The 17,628-nt window shown below is 41.7% G+C and overlaps 1 protein-coding gene across 30 annotated transcripts in view; it reads left to right on the top strand.

Moving 5' to 3' along the window:
- The window catches only part of MAGI1 (membrane associated guanylate kinase, WW and PDZ domain containing 1), a 486,586-nt gene that overhangs the window by 424,840 nt on the left and 44,118 nt on the right, over positions 1 to 17,628 (top strand). For all 30 annotated transcript variants that reach the window (XM_048856812.2, XM_048856808.2, XM_048856818.2 and 27 more), the window contains one exon: positions 16,069 to 16,100. In XM_048856812.2, coding sequence (XP_048712769.2) covers positions 16,069 to 16,100 — 32 coding nt within the window. The remainder of the gene's footprint in view (positions 1 to 16,068; positions 16,101 to 17,628) is intronic.

The raw sequence follows: 17,628 nt of genomic DNA, 5'->3' as shown, positions 1-17,628 counted from the left end.
GGGCTTCAGAAAGGAGAAGACAGGGTTCCTCTTTCAAACAGCAGGATAAGGGTATTTTTCTTTGTTGCAGGATAAGGGTATTTCACACAGACTTTGTCCTGCAGTTGCATCCTTTCAGGTGGACCTTTAGAGACAAATGGAGCCCGATTGAAGTCAATGTCAGCATAGCTTGTGCATGAATGGAAAGATCTGCCTGTGCTGGTCTGATTGCAGGATCAGGGCCTACATTATGGTTGTCTCTGAATCTGCATTCCCACTGATTTATTTTTATTTTCTGGGTGGGGAGCAGGGTGATGTATCTGACTTGTTGAACTCCCTGCTTTTATCAAATGTGTGGCCCTGAATACTTTTTGAAGTGGCAGTTTCTATCTTAGTGTACCTGACTATTTTGCTAATGGAAATAATTTTCTCCTGTGTTTTTTTGTTTTTTGTTTTAAATCCTGTGTGTTCATCACAATCCAGTAGTAAATATCACATTCTTCAAAACTCCCTACCTCATGTCTTCCCCCCCGGTCTCATCTTGAGTGTTGTAATGCCTTCGTTTATAATTGGTCTCCCTTACTTCCCAACTCACCAAACTTCCATTAGCCCAAACTGCGGCAGTTTCTTCCTTCATCCGAAACATACCTCATTCCTCGTCCTTGGAAATCAGCCTGCCGTTCTCGCCATACGGCGTGCCCGACTGACCCTAGCTCTTTTCAAATCCCATCTCAGGAGTCCTCTCTTCTCCTTAGCTTCTCTCTCCTCACCCTCTGTCATGGATAAAACATCCAGAGCTTCCCACTCAGTCATCTCCCTTGAAACCCGTTCATTGGATCCTTCACCAATACGTTATCATCTCTGTATAAGCTATTTGCAGATATACAAGGTAATGCTCCATGGTGCTTTACCATGAATAATGCTATCCATGAATAGATCAGATTGTGATGTCTTATCTTTGATAGTTTATAAATGCCAAAGATAAGGTGGAAAATGATGTAAGTATGTGTCAGAATTATAGCATGATTAAAAATAGAAGTAAACTAAACTGACTTTGGTAGTTAAGATTCTGTATTACAATTCATTTAATTAGGACTCTTATTAGAAATCTTTAAAATATGTAATAAATCAGTTAACTTCATGTGCTATTTCAAGTTACTATTTCCTTTAGAGAAATTTGTATGGGAGCAAATCAAATGAGTGAAAATTAGAGCTGGTCTGAAAATTGCATTGGAAAATACACATTAAATTTCATGAACATTTTCTCACACTGGAATTTTTTCTCCATTTTCCAAAGAGATAAAAAATAAATTAAGGGGCAAGTTAAAGTGCTGGCCCAAAGTTAATATAATTTTAACATACGCTTCCTGTTTTTCAAGGATGACTTGATTAGTAGAGAAGTACCAGTTCTGAAGGAACATCTAAATTTGGGAAAGGTGACTTCTCTTTCCCAAAGTATCTGGTCTTCTTTTGCCCATTCTCTTCTCTCCATTGAGTGGAATTCAGTTCTAACAAGGCTCACAAACTTGGTGAGACTTTAAAGCAAGTTTAAAAATCACATTTTCTCAGTCTCTTACAGTGGTCATTCCACTTAGTGACTAGTTTACAGAGTAACAGAAACAGTAATTGGCTAAAATCAGAGGAATAGATTAAATGAAAGGTTGATATCTGTAAGGAAAAAGTTGAGAGTGAGTTAGGCTTGGAAGGATTAGATTTTTATCAATAAATGTTGGTAAACGTCTATTTCATGGTACACACACACAAACCAATGACAAAATGTTTCCATCAATGATGATAGTAATTTACAGCTACACAAAGTAAAAAAAAATCTGTGTGAGAACTTATTAGCGTTTGACTTAAGAATAGCACAGGAGGACTTGTGGCACCTTAGAGACTAACAAATTTATTTGAGCATAAGCTTTCATGGGCTACAGCCCACTTCATCAGATGCATAGAATGGAACATATAGTAAGAAGATAGATATATATATAGATATAGATATATATGTGTATATATATATATATATATACACACACACACACATCTATTTCCCCATGTTAAGTATCCTCACACCTTCTTGACAACTGTCTAAATGGGCCATCTTAGAATCATAGAATATCAGGGTTGGAAGGGACCTCAGGAGGTCATCTAGTCCAACCCCCTGCTCAAAGCAGGACCGATCCCGAATTAAATCATCCCAGCCAGGGCTTTGTCAAGCCTGATCTTAGAAACTTCTAAGGAAGAAGATTCCACCACCTCCCTAGGTAACGCATTCCAGTGTTTCACCACCCTCGTAGTGAAAAAGTTTTTCCTAATATCCAACCTAAATCTCCCCCACTGCAACTTGAGACCATTACTCCTCGTTCTGTCATCTGCTACCACTGAGAACAGTCTAGATCCATCCTCTTTGGAACCCCCTTTCAGGTAGTTGAAAGCAGCTATCAAATCCCCCCTCATTCTTCTCTTCCGCAGACTAAACAATCCCAGTTCCCTCAGCCTCTCCTCATAACTCATGTGTTCCAGTCCCCTAACCATTTTTGTTGCCCTCCGCTGGACTCTTTCCAATTTTTCCACATCCTTCTTGTAGTGTGGGCCCAAAACTGGACACAGTACTCCAGATGAGGCCTCACCAATGTCGAATAGAGGGGAACGATCACGTCCCTCGATCTGCTGGCAATGCCCCTACTTATACATTCCAAAATGCCATTGACCTTCTTGGCAACAAGGGCACACTGTTGACTCATATCCAGCTTCTCTTCCACTGTCACCCCTAGGTCCTTTTCTGCAGAACTGCTGCCGAGCCATTCGGTCCCTAGTCTGTAGCGGTGCATGGGATTCTTCCGTCCTAAGTGCAGGACTCTGCACTTGTCCTTGTTGAACCTCATCAGATTTCTTTTGGCCCAATCCTCTCATTTGTCTAGGGCCCTCTGTATCCTATCCCTACTCTCCAGCATATCTACCTCTCCTCCCAGTTGAGTGTCATCTGCAAACTTGCTGAGGGTGCAATCCACACCATCCTCCAGATCATTTATGAAGATATTGAACAAAAGCGGCCCCAGGACCGACCCTTGGGGCACTCCACTTGATACCGGCTGCCAACTAGACATGGAGCCATTGATCACTACCCGTTGAGCCCGACAATCTAGCCAGCTTTCTATCCACCTTATAGTCCATTCATCCAGCCCATACTTCTTCAACTTGCTGGCAAGAATACTGTGGGAGACAGTGTCAAAAGCTTTGCTAAAGTCAAGGAACAACATGTCCACTGCTTTCCCTTCATCCACAGAGCCAGCTATCTCATCATAGAAGGCAATTAGATTAGTCAGGCATGACTTGCCCTTCGTGAATCCATGCTGACTGTTCCTGATCACTTTCCTCTCCTCTAAGTGCTTCAGAATTGATTCCTTGAGGACCTGCTCCATGATTTTTCCAGGGACTGAGGTGAGGCTGACTGGCCTGTAGCTCCCAGGATCCTCCTTCTTCCCTTTTTTAAAGATGGGCACTACATTAGCCTTTTTCCAGTCATCCGGGACCTCCCCCGATCGCCATGAGTTTTCAAAGATAACGGCCAATGGCTCTGCAATCACATCCGCCAACTTAGCACTTGATTATTACTATAAAAGTTTTTTTCTCCTGCTGATAATAGCTCATCTTAACTAATTAGCCTCTTACAGTTGGTATGGCTACTTCCACCTTTTCATGTTCTCTGTATGTATATATATATATCTTCTTACTATATGTTCCATTCTATGCATCCAATGAAGTGGGCTATAGCCCATGAAAGCTTATGCTCAAATAAATTTGTTAGTCTCTAAGGTGCCACAAGTACTCCTGTTCTTTTTGTGGATACAGACTAACATGGCTGCTACTCTGAAACCTGACTTAAGAATATTTACTTTGTGTATTTTGAAATGTGATGTTGACAGTTTGTGTTTTAATGGTTAGAAAGCTTTAACTCTTTGAATTTCAACACCTAGTGTCATTAAATAATTGTTGTCTGACCTCTCCCATCATTTCTCGTAACCATGAAACTTTCAAGAGATTAAAAAAAAGTTTAAAACCTATAATTTTGGCCAACTGTGACAACTGATAAAAATAAAAAACTTAAAAATAAACATCAGAGTATTATCCTTTGAAATTATTTTTAAAAAAAATTGAATTCTGCCAAGCCAGTTCATATTTCGTATGAACATTTTGGTATGGGTGTTTTTTTTATAGTCACAATGAAAGTTACCTCTTCTCTCTAAGCAGCAAGGGTGCGTCAGATGTGCCTTTTTGGGTCAGTGCTCTATATTGCTATGCAGCATGATGCACTGATTTCTGGTAATTGGTTTGTAAAGCAGCCCGATAAAAACTTGTTTTCTCTTTGGGACAAAAATAAGCCTCGCTTAACTTTTAAAATCAGTTCTTCTCATTAATAATATTTATCCATTTTGTGGCCACAGCGTGCATCCAGAGAAAACACAGAGGGTGAAATCCTGTCCCCACTGAATGGCAAAACTTCTGTTTTCTTCAGGCCAGGATTTCACCCTGTCTTTGAATGCCTGCAGTGAAGTGTGTGTTGTGTATCAGATTCTCTTGATGTATAGTTACTAATATTTGCACTAAAAGGGCATTTGCAGGTGCAAATTAGGCCCACAAACAGAGACTGGGCCTCAGTTTAGATTAAAATTGTTGCTAATTCATTAATGTGTGTGAGAGAGAGAGTTTCTAAGTCATGTAACTTGACTTAGAAACTGTGAATGGCAAAATGAAAGTAATCCACATCAAATGGGAATCTAGTACCAGAAACAAATGTCAGTATTGCCAGCCATTGGCATTCTAAAATCATGAGCCAGGTCCCTACAAATCAAGAAATATACTTAATTTCATGAGATTTTAAAAATATTAAAGATGGGGATGCTTTTTTTGCTACATTTTGGAGGTTCTTATTTCCAAGATTTTTTTTCTGTAGACATGTCAGCTAGAAACTTTTTTTTGTAAAAGCTGAGAGTCTCGAGTAATCACCTGACTCCAGGAGCTTGAGCTTTGAGGGAATCACCAAATACCACAACACTCATGACAAAATTGTGAGAACTGGCAACACTGATGTGTATGCATTTTCATTGCCTGTAGGGCTCTCCAATTTCTGTTGGTATGGTGTATAAAAGTACGCAAGATTAATCCATTAGTCATTTAAAACATAACATTGTTTTCGTCTCCACTATCTATAATCAACTCTTCTTGTGTTGCATGAAGTGGAATGAAGCAAACTAATAAATGCCCATATAATCTGTATTTAGGGCAAATATTAGTGTTATATCAGTTGCTGTTCATTCTTACGCTAGTGTGACACATCTGTGTTACACTGTTTGTTCCTCATAGATGTGTAAGTCATCTGATCTCCACAGTCGCTTTGAATATTAGGGTAGGGTAAAAGGCAGTAACTGATACAGGTCATGGTGTTTCATCACAAAACTTTTTTTTAAGGGCTAAAATGATTTCCTAAACTTGTATGTAGTAGTGTAGTGTATGTGAGACTCAGGAATGCAATTGTCACGGTGTATGGAAGAGTTCAGATCAGTTATAAATCATCAAGAAAAATCAAAGGATTTCTTAGCAGCAAATTGCCTGAAATCTTCTCACTGTGTGAACTATGTTAACTTTCAGAAGGGAATAGGCCCTTATCAGACAAAAAGATGGGGCTGGCTTCAGAAAAGAATTACTAAAGCTATGTCACTTTTAAGGGTTTTTTTAAGTTTGTGGGTTTTGAAAGCGTTTTTTCTTAATTGTTGAACTTGTTGCATAGGAGCAAGTCAAGCCGCGCACCGTTGATTTATATCAGATGTGATGCGATGTAACACAAGGTGGCACAGCAGAACCTTATACTAGGCGTGAAACGATGCTGGTTTAACTAGAGATGTGCCTCCCGGTTCCCTCAACATTTCTCGCATACCAGCCAATCAGGCAGACTTGGAATAATGAGCGAGGGGAATGCAGCTCATTTTATTCTAGCTTCTAAAACCAAACCCTTTCCTCCCGCCCTTTTCATGCTGAGTTTGTGGGGCAGCTTCAGAGTCTGCACGTTTGGGGTTAACCTAGTTCTTGGCCACGTCCGGGCCGGGTGCACAGGCTGCGGTAAGACTGATTAAGCATCATAATATCAACAATAAGAGAATTAATGAGGTGCCTGGCTAAGGAAAAGGGCTCCGTTTATTGGTATAATTGATTAAATGGAGATTAACAGTGCCTTACCGGCAGTCGTGGGTCTGTAAAAGTTGACAGGGACGGTAAGTCTCTCCTAATGGTTTGAGTTTTATTTAATGGTGTTTTTATTTTGTGACCAATTATAATACACCAGCACTTGGCAATTCTCTACCTCTCCATTCTGAGTTTAACTCCCGATACACCTTCATGTTCTTAGTGTGATGCTTTTTTTCCCCCATCCAGAGCATGGTGCACCCTCTGTGTGTGTACTGAATTCTCTGAGACTGCTCTTAGTACCGTTATTTTTATTTCTTATTCTTTATATGACAGTAACGCTTAGAGGCCCCAGTTGGGATCAGCGCCCCTTTGTGCTAGGTGCTGCATAGACACACAAGCTGAATTCCCACGGCATTACTAGAGCTTCAGAGGCATTTGAGCTCCAACCCACCCCCATGACAGGCCAGCTACCTCAAGCTCAGGATCCCACTTAACTCGAGCTAGGATTTGGGGATATGGATGGGAGTCGGGTTAGGTGCAAATTATCCCTCAAGGTAAGAATGCAGGGCAGACATACCCACAGTGAGAGCTCACCATCTCGATAAACAAGGCAGATGAAGCGTGGGAGGGGAAGCCGAGTTCCAGGGCGGAGAAGTGGCAGGCCCAAGGTCACACAAGAGGTCAGTCGCACTGGGTACAGGGATATATTTTCAGTGATAGAATCACAGAACTGTAGGACTGGAAGACAAACTCTGCTTTCTAGGACTAGTTAACTCCCCTCTGTGTCTCAAGGGTTAGGATTTTAGGGAATGCTTTGAATCAAATGATTGAAAGAGTTCAGTTTAGCCCCTCATTTATTTTGAAGTAAATGTATATTTGAATTTTAATACATTCAGCCCTCCTGAAAGTGGGTGTAACTCCATTGTGTTCAGTGACAATCTGCCTGCTTACCTTCCAATGGCTGGAATAGGCCTCTTACTTAAAATATCAGCTGATTATTGAAAACATTGTTTATTAGTACTAATATCATAGTTGTGCCCAGAGGCCCATTGTGCTGGCTGCTGTACTCACACAAAACAAGAGAGCTTGTCCCGAATTGAACATTATTGGGGTGTGAATTTATACCTTGTTAATATTGCTTTTAAAGCCCTGGAGATAAAAATTGCCTTTGATCAGAACAAATGCAACACTGACAACAGCAGAATGTTTTCTCTGCACTCCTTCACCCATGTGCCTCAATGCTTAACCCGGAGGGCATCCCTTCGAATGGTAGGGTGTAGGTCAACCTCCATGTTCACTGAGTCCTTGGCCTTTCTGTTTGACCCGCCAGCAGGCGTGCCTGTTGTTATGGTGGTGGGACTTAGAGTCGGACAACTGTGCACTGGAAATTGGGTTGAGACGCTGAATTCATTGCAGTTCGTTCAGTGAAGAGCCTTCAGACAGCAACAACCTCAGGCAGCGTTGTCTGCCCCAAGTGATCAAAACATATGAGTCATGTGCCAAAAATCACAAGAACAGCCTACAAATCATCGTTTTTATTTTTTAAAAGGGCTCATTTTAGTTTACTTCTTGTATTGGAGGCTTTAAGGTTCATGTTCTCAGGCTTTTCTTCACAACCAGGACTAGAAATACTGGGTTTTTTAATGAATGCTCATGTAAACACATGAATCCAGAAGCTCAGGCTTTAAGAAAAAAGACTTAATATAATGAGATTTGCAATAAAATCATAAGAATTGGTGAAACTACTTTGGTCATGAAATGGTGACTCTTTATGTAGTTACCAATCGTCAGAGCTATCTGATTACTGTAATGTCATCTTCATTAGTGGTTAACGACTACCTAAGTGATACATATCTTGTTACACAGTTACGTTGATATACTTGGAGTAATCAATTAGCATTTTATTAACATTTCACATCTTTCTTATTACTTCTAATTTAAGTTCGTATTTGAGACTTTGAAATTATGACCACAGAATCAAAATTCCAGTCATTGGTAATTTGTTTAGCATCCAAAACAGGAGCGAATAATTGAGGATGTGATTTAACTTCTTAAGGTTCACTGGGACTGAAACTCTTCTCGATGGCAATCATATACTTTGCATTGTGGTGTGGTTTTTTTGGGAACTCTGTTTGCTTGTGCCAGTGGGTTAATAATAACTACGTTTGGGCTCCTTAAAAACACGTTTCTCAAGCATTAGCATTTTAGAACTGAAGCATTGTTCATTTTGTTTGGTAGTCACCAACCTTTGATTTATAGCAGGCCTACATTCCTTCGGTGCAAATTATTCTTTGGCTTTAAGCTAGTATTGCATAGCTTATCTTTATGCTAGTACAGTAGCACTATTATAATGCAGATCACTGTGACAAGCAGAATTGGGTCTTTTGTTGCAGGACTGGGTCTTTTTCTTGGTGGTGCTGTTTATGGCTGTATGCAGACTTGTGCTCTCTTTTTTTTCCAGTAGCTGTGTTGGTGGTTTTTTCCAATCTGGAAAAGAGCAACTCCCATCAGGTTTTAAAAATAGTATGCATCCTTTATTAAAAATCTTTTGGCAATGGATTATACAGAATTATTATTTTTCCCAACAACGTTAATGGCCATTACTGTTAATCATTTAGAGCTCCTTGTTTTGCATTCAGAAAACATAGAGATTGATGTGTGTTGCTGGGTAAGTAGGCCTTTGCCTCTGGCTCAAGTATTTCCCCGCACCTCTTGCCAAATGTGTGTCTTGGTGGATGATAGCCTTTGGTTTTTATTCAGCACAGTGTAAAAAAAGCAGCATTCAGTGGCCTTATTATTTTTTTCATGCAGCTGTTTTCCCCCAGTAAATGTTAGCCCACTTCCACAATCCTTAATGTTTTCCTTGTGTTTTTATTAATTTCCTGCTAATTTTCTGCTGTCCTGCATTCTGTGCTTTAACCAAAATAATGGCGAAACCAACGAGTGACCTTTTCAACCCAGTTCACCTACCTTTTGCTTTGCTGCTGCTTGGAAACATCTCTTAGGCTGTTCTGATTGGAAATGAAACCCAAACATGATGAACCAAGATCCAGGAACAGGGTAATTTACTCTGTCTTCTCCATCCCTGCCCGCTGATGCAAGGATATTTGAGGAGCTTAAGGAAATACGCTGAGCAATGGCTACAGATATTGCAATATCCTTTTGTGGCGTTCGATCCAAACCTGACTGCCAGTCAATTTGCCACTTCTGGTTCGAAGACTCGATCCTGCAAAGTGCCAATGAGCACTCTCAGTATCAGTTGAAATCCTCTTAGGATTGAAGTCATTCAGTGCTTTGGACCCCCTCGGCTCTTACGCATGCGACTATGGCTTAGTATATGATCTTTCTGTAATATTACTCCTGAGGGCATTCTACGCCAAAAAGTTAAAAATTCTGTGCCAAAAAATTAAAAATTCTGCGCACAATATTTTAAGATTCTGCAAGTTTTATCTGTCAGTAAATAAATGCAGAGGCCCCAGCATGGCAGTGGGGAGCACAGGCCATGGGCTGTACGAAGGTGGGGATCACCCTGCAGCCTCCCCACACCTGAGACATGGACTCAGTAATGAGGCTGCCCCCAACCCTGACACAGCTCAAGGCCTGGGCCTGCCCCAGAAACACCCTGGGGCTCTGCGCCAGGCGCACCAGGTATTCAGCAGGCAGGCTCAACCAGGTAGGATCCAAGTGTGTGTGGGGGAGCTCAGTGTGGGGTGAGAGGATTCTCTGTGGGACAATCTAGGTGCAGGCAGCTCAGTGGGGGGTCAGAGACTCGTTGAGGGTGTTCCAGGTGCAGGGACAATAGGACATTTCAGGAGCTTCTACGAGAAAGTGGTTGGGGCTCAGCGGAGGGGTCGGGGGGGTCTCGGCAGGGATGTCTGGGTGCTGGGGGAGTGGACTTTGGTTGGGGGGGTTCTGAGTTCAGCTAGTTGGGGGTCAGTGGTATGGGGATCCAGATGTGGGGGTACAAGGGGGCTCGTCAGGGTGGGGGTTTGGGTGCAGGGAACTCAGTGGGGGGGGCTCTGGGTGCCGGGAGGCTCCGATGCAGGGGTTGAGATTCAGTGGGGTAGGGTTCGGGTATGGAGGACTAGGGGGGTTCTGGGTGTATGGGGTGAGGCTTGTTGTGGGTGTCTGGGTATGGGAGGTCCAGATGCATGTGGGTTGGGCAGATGGGGGAGCTGCTCCCTGTACAGTGACCTCTCTGCCCGCAGCTGAGGAACAATGGGGGCAGGAAGTAGGGGAGGATGCTGAGCTTCCTACAGCTGCGGGAGGTTTCTGGGAGTGGGTCGGACACAGCCCCAGCCACTCTTTGCAGGAGAAGAGGCAGTCTCGTCCTCTCCTGCCTCCAGCCCAGCCAGGATTAGCAGCTGATGCCAGTTCAGTGTAGGAGCCACAGGCTGGGGTGTCCCACCTCTCCGTCGTCTGCCCTGGGTGCCTGAAAAAATGTACCTGCGCAGCTAGAGTGTGGTGTGTGATTGCTCTTGCAGCTTCCCTTTGCTTCCCTGTCAAAAAGCCATTTCTCTGCAGGGAAACAAAGAAATCTGTGGGGAACGTGAATTCTGTGCACGCACAGTGGCACAAAATTCCCCCAGAGGTAGTAATATACAGGAATTTGGTAGTGTCCCTTTAAATAGTTTGTGAGCTCTCTAGTGCTCCTCATTGTCTATTATGTTTCAGGGGACACCAGAACCCTGCCAGACTGCAGTGTGTGTACATAGCTAATCCTAGCATTTTAAATATGTTTAGTAAACATTGATATTTGGAATTTGGATACTTTATATACTAGAAACAGCAGAATTTGGGGTTGATGTCACACAGTGTATCCAGGTTTTGTGTGGCTCGCATAACTCTTTTTATCAGTGCTTTCTAGATTTGAAATTTACCAGAAAGACATTTAAAATGATGCAGTTTTAAAACAGAATAAACATACCAGCTAATATTAAATTAAAACTCTGTGGCTAATCCATGAGTTACAACGCCTCCTTCACAGTGTATTATCGGAAGGTTGCTCTAGATAGAAAGCCATTGAAATAGTGAAATTGTGGTACAAAACTTGCTGAGCAATTTACATTTTCCCCTATGTTCCAAAATATAGTCTAGCAGATGGCTGTGGCCAGCTGTATATAGAGCTTTAGGGAGTTCTGGGGAAGAAAATGAGAGCTTGTTATTAAGATAACTGTGATAATCTCACTGATAACTGACTTAATTTAGATCCCTGCATTTGGTTAGTTTTTTACTAACCTTGTATGTACCCATTCTTGGCGACTCTGTGAATTTAGAATATAATCCCTTTTTGTATTTCAAGATTGCGCAGCGACCACTGGTATTTTGTCTTTAAGCACTTGCTTAATTACATTGGCTTTTTAGAGGGGAGTAATTTGTGTTTTCTGATTGATTTAATTGGCGTCGCCTTTGTAAGTATTCTCTATGAGGATTCTTGCCCATTGGAGGGGCTCGAGGTCAGTGTTTCTCAACAACCGAGCTGTGGACCAGCACCGGTCCCTGAGATCTGCCTGACACACTTTAGGAAAGCAGCACGCCAGTCCCTGGGATCAAAAAGGTTGAGAAACACTTACCTAGGTCATATGGAGAGTGCATCGCAGGTGTGCTGTTTTGTTTTAACCACCGCTAACTCGGAGGGCAACAGCCCCTCTTTTGCTATTGGAATGCGCTTTCCGCAAAAAGATTTTCATAGTATATTGAGTCTTTTTAAATTAAATACATTTTAGGTGAATTTAGTGTGTGTGAAAGATGTCAGCCTCGTTGCCCAAGGGACAGATTTTAAAAGGTATTTGGTTGTCTAGTGGGCTTTGAAATCAATGGCAGTTAGACACCTAGATGCTTTAGAAAATCTCCGGAGGGGCCTAAGTACCTTTTAAAAGTCTGGTCCGAAATTGCAAAATTTAACCACAGAGCTGGTACAACCTAGGCAGTGGCAGTACAGACCTGCTATGACCTCTGTAGAGAGAAACAGGTTGTTCATTCTTTGTGCCCATTAAGTCCTGGTCCTCTCTGCTGGGATTTCCAACCAAGATGCCAGTTTTAGCGATGTGTGAAAGTGATCAGGAATAGTCAGCATGGATTTATGCCTGACTAATCTAATTGCCTCCTATGACAAGATAACTGGCTCTGTGGATGAGGGGAAAGCAGTGGACATGTTTTTCCTTGACTTTAGCAAAGCTTTTGATACGGTCTCCCACAGTATTCTTGCTAGCAAGTTAAAGAAGTATGGGCTGGATGAATGGACTATAAGGTAGATAGAAAGCTGGCTAGATCGTCGGGCTCAATGGGTATTGATCAATGGCTCCATGTCTAGCTGGCAGCCGGTATCAAGCAGAGTGCCCCAAGGGTCAGTCCTGGGGCCGGTTTTGTTCAATATCTTCATTATTGATCGGGAGGAATGCGTGGATTGCACCCTCAGCAAGTTTGCAGATGACACTCAACTGGGAGGAGCGGTGGATACGCTGGGGGGTAGGGATAGCATACAGAGGAACCTAGACAAATTAGAGGATTGGGCCAAAAGAAATCTGATGAGGTTCAACAAGGACAAGTGCAGAGTCCTGCACTTAGGACGGAAGTATCCCATGCACCGCTACAGACTAGGGACCGAATGGCTTGGCAGCAGTTCTGCAGAAAAGGACCTAGGGGTGACAGTGGACGAGAAGCTGGATATGAGTCAACAGTGTGCTCTTGTTGCCAAGAAGGCCAATGGCATTTTGGAATGTATAAGTAGGGGCATTGTCAGCAGATCGAGGGATGTGATCGTTCCCCTCTATTCAACATTGGTGAGGCCTCCTCTGGGTACTGTGTCCTGTTTTGGGCCCCACACTACAAGAAGAATGTGGAAAAATTGGAAAGCGTCCAGTGGAGGGCAACAAAAATGATTGGGGTCTGGAACACATGACTTATGAGGAGAGGCTGACAGAACTGGGATTGTTTATTCTGCAGAAGAGAAGAGTGAGGGGTGATTTGATGGCTGCTTTCAATTACCTGAAAGGGGGTTCCAAAAAGGATGGATCTAGACTGTTCTCAGTGGTAGCAGATGACAGAACAAGGAGTAATGGTCTCAAGTTCTAGTGCGGGAGGTTTAGATTGGATATTAGGAGAAACTTTTTCACTAGGAGGGTGGTGAAACACTGGAATGCGTTACCTCGGGAGGTGGTGGAACCTCCTTCCTTTGAAGTTTTTAAGGTCAGGCTTCACAAAGCCCTGGCTGGGATGGTTTAGTTGGGGATTGGTCCTGCTTTGAGCAGAGGGTTGGACTAGATGACCTTCTGGGGTCCCTTCCAACCCTGATATTCTATGATTCTGTGTGTTTCAGAGGCAGATGTATATCTGCTAGGGGTTGGAGACTATCACCATTTTTACATAAACCAGCCAGTAGCACCTTTGGTCCTTACCATCCTGAATTTTGATGAGCAGTGGCAACTGGCCAAAAGTTATGCCGCCCATTACTTAGTGCCTTTAGTTTTCCCCTCAATGAGTGTGTTCTCACCAGTAACAGCCCCCGTAGGAGTTGTCTCTGCTTGCAGATGATGTGTCTTATTGCTCTATACTGTATCCTTTCCTTCAGCTGGGAATGCATATTAGAAACTGGGGTCTATTATCTCCAAGTTTGGCCCACAACAGCAGAAACTCTGATTTTAAATTAGGTTTTGATTTACAATAAATACATTTTTACAGCAAAGTATTAACACAAGTTATCCCCTCATTTTGTCCCAACAAAAGTTACTGATGTGTTTTGAACATGTACAGTTGCTTGTTTTGGTAAGAAGTCAATTATTGTTTGCTCTGTAGCAAAGTCTGGCACAGAGCAGTGACACAGTAAGATTCATGAGCCTTTGGAGGGCCTGTCAAACAATGGCCTTGTGTGTATTTTTCCATCATTTTTCAGCCATTTTCGATCTTTTTGGATTGTAGCAGCTGCAATTAATGACAAATTTTAAAGGAAAGGCTCGTTCAGAAGTTCATATTTATTACATTTTAACATGTAATGACCCTGGTGCAATAAACTAAATATCGAGTTCACTTTGAACCTACAGCTCAGTTGCATCTACAGTTTTAACTTTTCGAGAACAACTGGATTGCTAACTCTGGATCTAACAACTGGATTGCTAACAACTAGAGTGCCAACTCGGTGGGGGGGTGATGGATCCATTTAATCAGAAAGAGTGTCGCTTGCAAAGAATGCAAATATATACTGTAATATGTGATAAACTGCCTGTTACAAATGTGACTTGTCATGAAAACTGTTGGTTGGTGCTTTATTCTTTGATTGTGTTACATGAATGCAGGCAATGTCTGCTTAAAACAAAGCTGCAATCTTATTTGTTTCGTATAAACAGTTTTGATATTCCACTACCCCACAATCAATCACTGCCCTAGAGGGTCTTAGTTATTTGCTGATAATGCACCAAACAGGATAATGTCTAGAGCACTAGTACTCCCCAATCGTTGAAAACAATTAATTTAAAATGAAACAACAGCATTTTGTCTTATGCAGTCTTATTTACATACAAGTCTGACAGCAGGCCGTAAGCGGGTACTGTTTATCATTTGTAATTGTAGATATTCCATATTTATAGATGATATCTTACAAATTACCGTAAGATGAGCTTCTTGCTATAACCATTCATATTTCAGTTGCATAACTTGTTTTACTTCCTGTATAAAAGTTAGACAGGAGAATGGTTTTTAGTGCAAACAAAGTGTATAAAGTAGGAAACATAATGCTGCATAAGTGCCACATAAATCGCATCCTAAAGATGAAAGCAGATTTTGAATGTCCGAATTACTGAGCACTTAATGTGCAGTGTAATCTGTGTTTCGTTTTTATGTTTATTTTTTCTGGAATGCCACATAAGGAAAAAGGTTTGAGGCAAGAACCCTTTTTTTTTTTTTATTGAAAATAGTTTATTTTTTTTCTTTAATCTGTGTGCTCAGAATAGCTTTTCCTATATCGTAGGTCATGTCCAACAAGTTTACACCTCATTGCCATAGGCCATTACGCCACTGATAGAGGAAGTCAGCAAAAATCCATCTTGGGATCTCCCAGGTCTATGAGCTCATCATACCAATTAAGGAGCTGGCTTCAGTGGGCAAAATCACCCTTCTCTCTGCTACTGCGTGCTTTTAAATTTTTTCTTTCTTTGCATTTTGATCATGATCATTGATCATCCCCAAAAATTCCCATCATCCCGAACTACCTAAACCTTTCACCTCAGCCCACTACGTGCATATCAGAGTCAAGACATTCTTAGCATTTTATTTTCAAGTTACAGCAATCTGAAATTGATCATATTTATAGTTACGTATCTAGAGTGGACTTGAAGAAAACTTGTGTGTTTTGTCAGTAATATCCATATTTGTAAATGATCCCTTTTAGGGATAAAGATTATCCCTCTTTGTGCTTTTGTTTTGCTTTGCCAGCCTGAGCCTCTCATCTAAAGCCAATACAAATTTGCTTTTAAAAATCTATTTCTAGAGAGACACTTTTTAAAAAATCAACCTGTTACTCTTCTGTGGTTCTGATTGGTCCGATAAAATTGACAAGCCGATCGCGTCAAAAGGAAATATCCTTGGCTTAATTGTAAGCTAAGTCTCTCTTAATCCAGGGGAGCATTTGAGATTCTGTCCAAGTGTTCAATTTCCCAGGCCGCTGAGGTCTGTGAATTTCTTTCCCCAGCCTCCAGGCTGCTGCAGCACAAGTCAGCATAGCTAATGCAGATCTCTCTCTCTCTCTCCCTCCTCTTTGATTCGATATGAACAGACTGGTAACTCCAATGCCAGAACAAAATCTGACATAACTCTGCAGATGTCTACATTCAGATGATACACCTAGGGATTTTTTTTTAAGGAAAGTAACATTTATATGCTAATGTTTATTTTTTCATTGTTGCCTTTTTTCAGGATTGCCAGTCCCAAAGAAGAGCCCAAAGTCGGTAAGTACCTTCTCACCTGCTGTTTTTGTTTGTCTGTTTTGTGTGAGGGGGCTGGTGGTTTTGATCTGATTGATTGATTGATTGATTTTTTTTTCATGTGGGGTGTTGATTGTTTTAAGTTGTCTGTCTGTTCCAACACGGATTGCCTTGCACAGCTTGTGCTGCATGGTGAATTGAGAGGAGAATTCAGAACAGAAAGGGAGCTTGTTGGCAAAAAAGGCTAGAGGTTTACTGATTCTCTTCCCCGCTGAGGGAGCTCTTCCTCCCTTACCTCCCTCCCTCCCTTCTCCCCCCCCCCCCCCAAGCCATTGTTTCCTTTTTGAAAGATGGGACACTCCACCTTCTTTCCAGCGAACAATTCCTATCAGTGGTGTCCATAGATTCCAACCTTTTGCATTTACTCCCTGATCTTTCTCATGCACCAGCTGCTGAATGATTTTATGAAATATTAAAGCATGTATATTTACAGAAAGACAAATCATGCATATTTACAGTTTCCAGCGGATACTGTTAGCTGCCCCAGCACTGGAAATATCTCAGTTGTTGTGTAGGGCATCTTTTGTTGTTTAGCTTGGCTTTAGCAGCATTGTACTGCAGGTGTGGGATCCTTTATTTAAAAAAAAGGGGGGGGGGCAAGAGAAGAAAAAAATCACTATTTCCCTGTCCTTTCTAATCTTGTTTCCCTGTAGAACTGTTACCTGGTTGAAGTGTTAGCTAATTGCTTAGAAGCTACGGTCTAAAGTCTCATTAATGCTCAGCTCCTAGTATAGTGGAACAAAAATAACGTGATGTTTATGAGTCTGGGAAAGGATTGAATATTCTCCACGAAATGAGATATTTACAAGGTGAAAGTTTCCATTTATTTGAAGGGGTAGTGAAGAAGGTAGGCTTATTTCCCAATAGCGTTGGGAAAGTCCCAAGAGTGAGGTCTTTGAAATACTATAAGACCCTGTGAAAGTTCACTGACGGTCTGTTGTGGGTGCCGATAGCTGCAGCTGCTAACAGTCCACCTTTCTGTAAAGCTCGGTAAAAGGTTTGTTAAGAAGATGAGCAGAATCTCCTGCTTTTAATGCGAGTTCTCTGTTCATCCCAAAAGATAGCCCTGAAATAATTAATGTGATTCTGATGGCTTAGAGCAGTGCTGATTAAAGTCACATGACTTCAGGCCTATACCATTGTCAGTTTGCATTAATGTTGAGAGGGAGAAGTGCAGTTTGTGCTCTCACTCAAATCACAGAAATGTCAGACCGTATGCGTTTACTTCTGTCATAGTCAATGATTAATTCAGCCTTTGGCAAAATAGAAACAAGTGTGTAAAATATGTACACGCCAAGCAGATTATTTTTTGCTGCTGCATTTTTTCCCCTGTCAGAGAAGGAATAGTTGAATTGATATAAGACATTTATAACCTTTATTCATTAAACTGTCATATGATGAATGAACTTTGATTTTTAAAAACAGGTGCCCTCACAGAATCAGGAAATGTAACATCATCTCCTTATTAATCTGATGCTGTGTTAAACACCTG

Source organism: Caretta caretta, chromosome 7 (genome assembly GCF_965140235.1).
Source record: "Caretta caretta isolate rCarCar2 chromosome 7, rCarCar1.hap1, whole genome shotgun sequence".
In the NCBI taxonomy this organism is placed as follows: domain Eukaryota; kingdom Metazoa; phylum Chordata; order Testudines; family Cheloniidae; genus Caretta; species Caretta caretta.
This window is presented reverse-complemented; position numbering and strand designations above follow the sequence as displayed.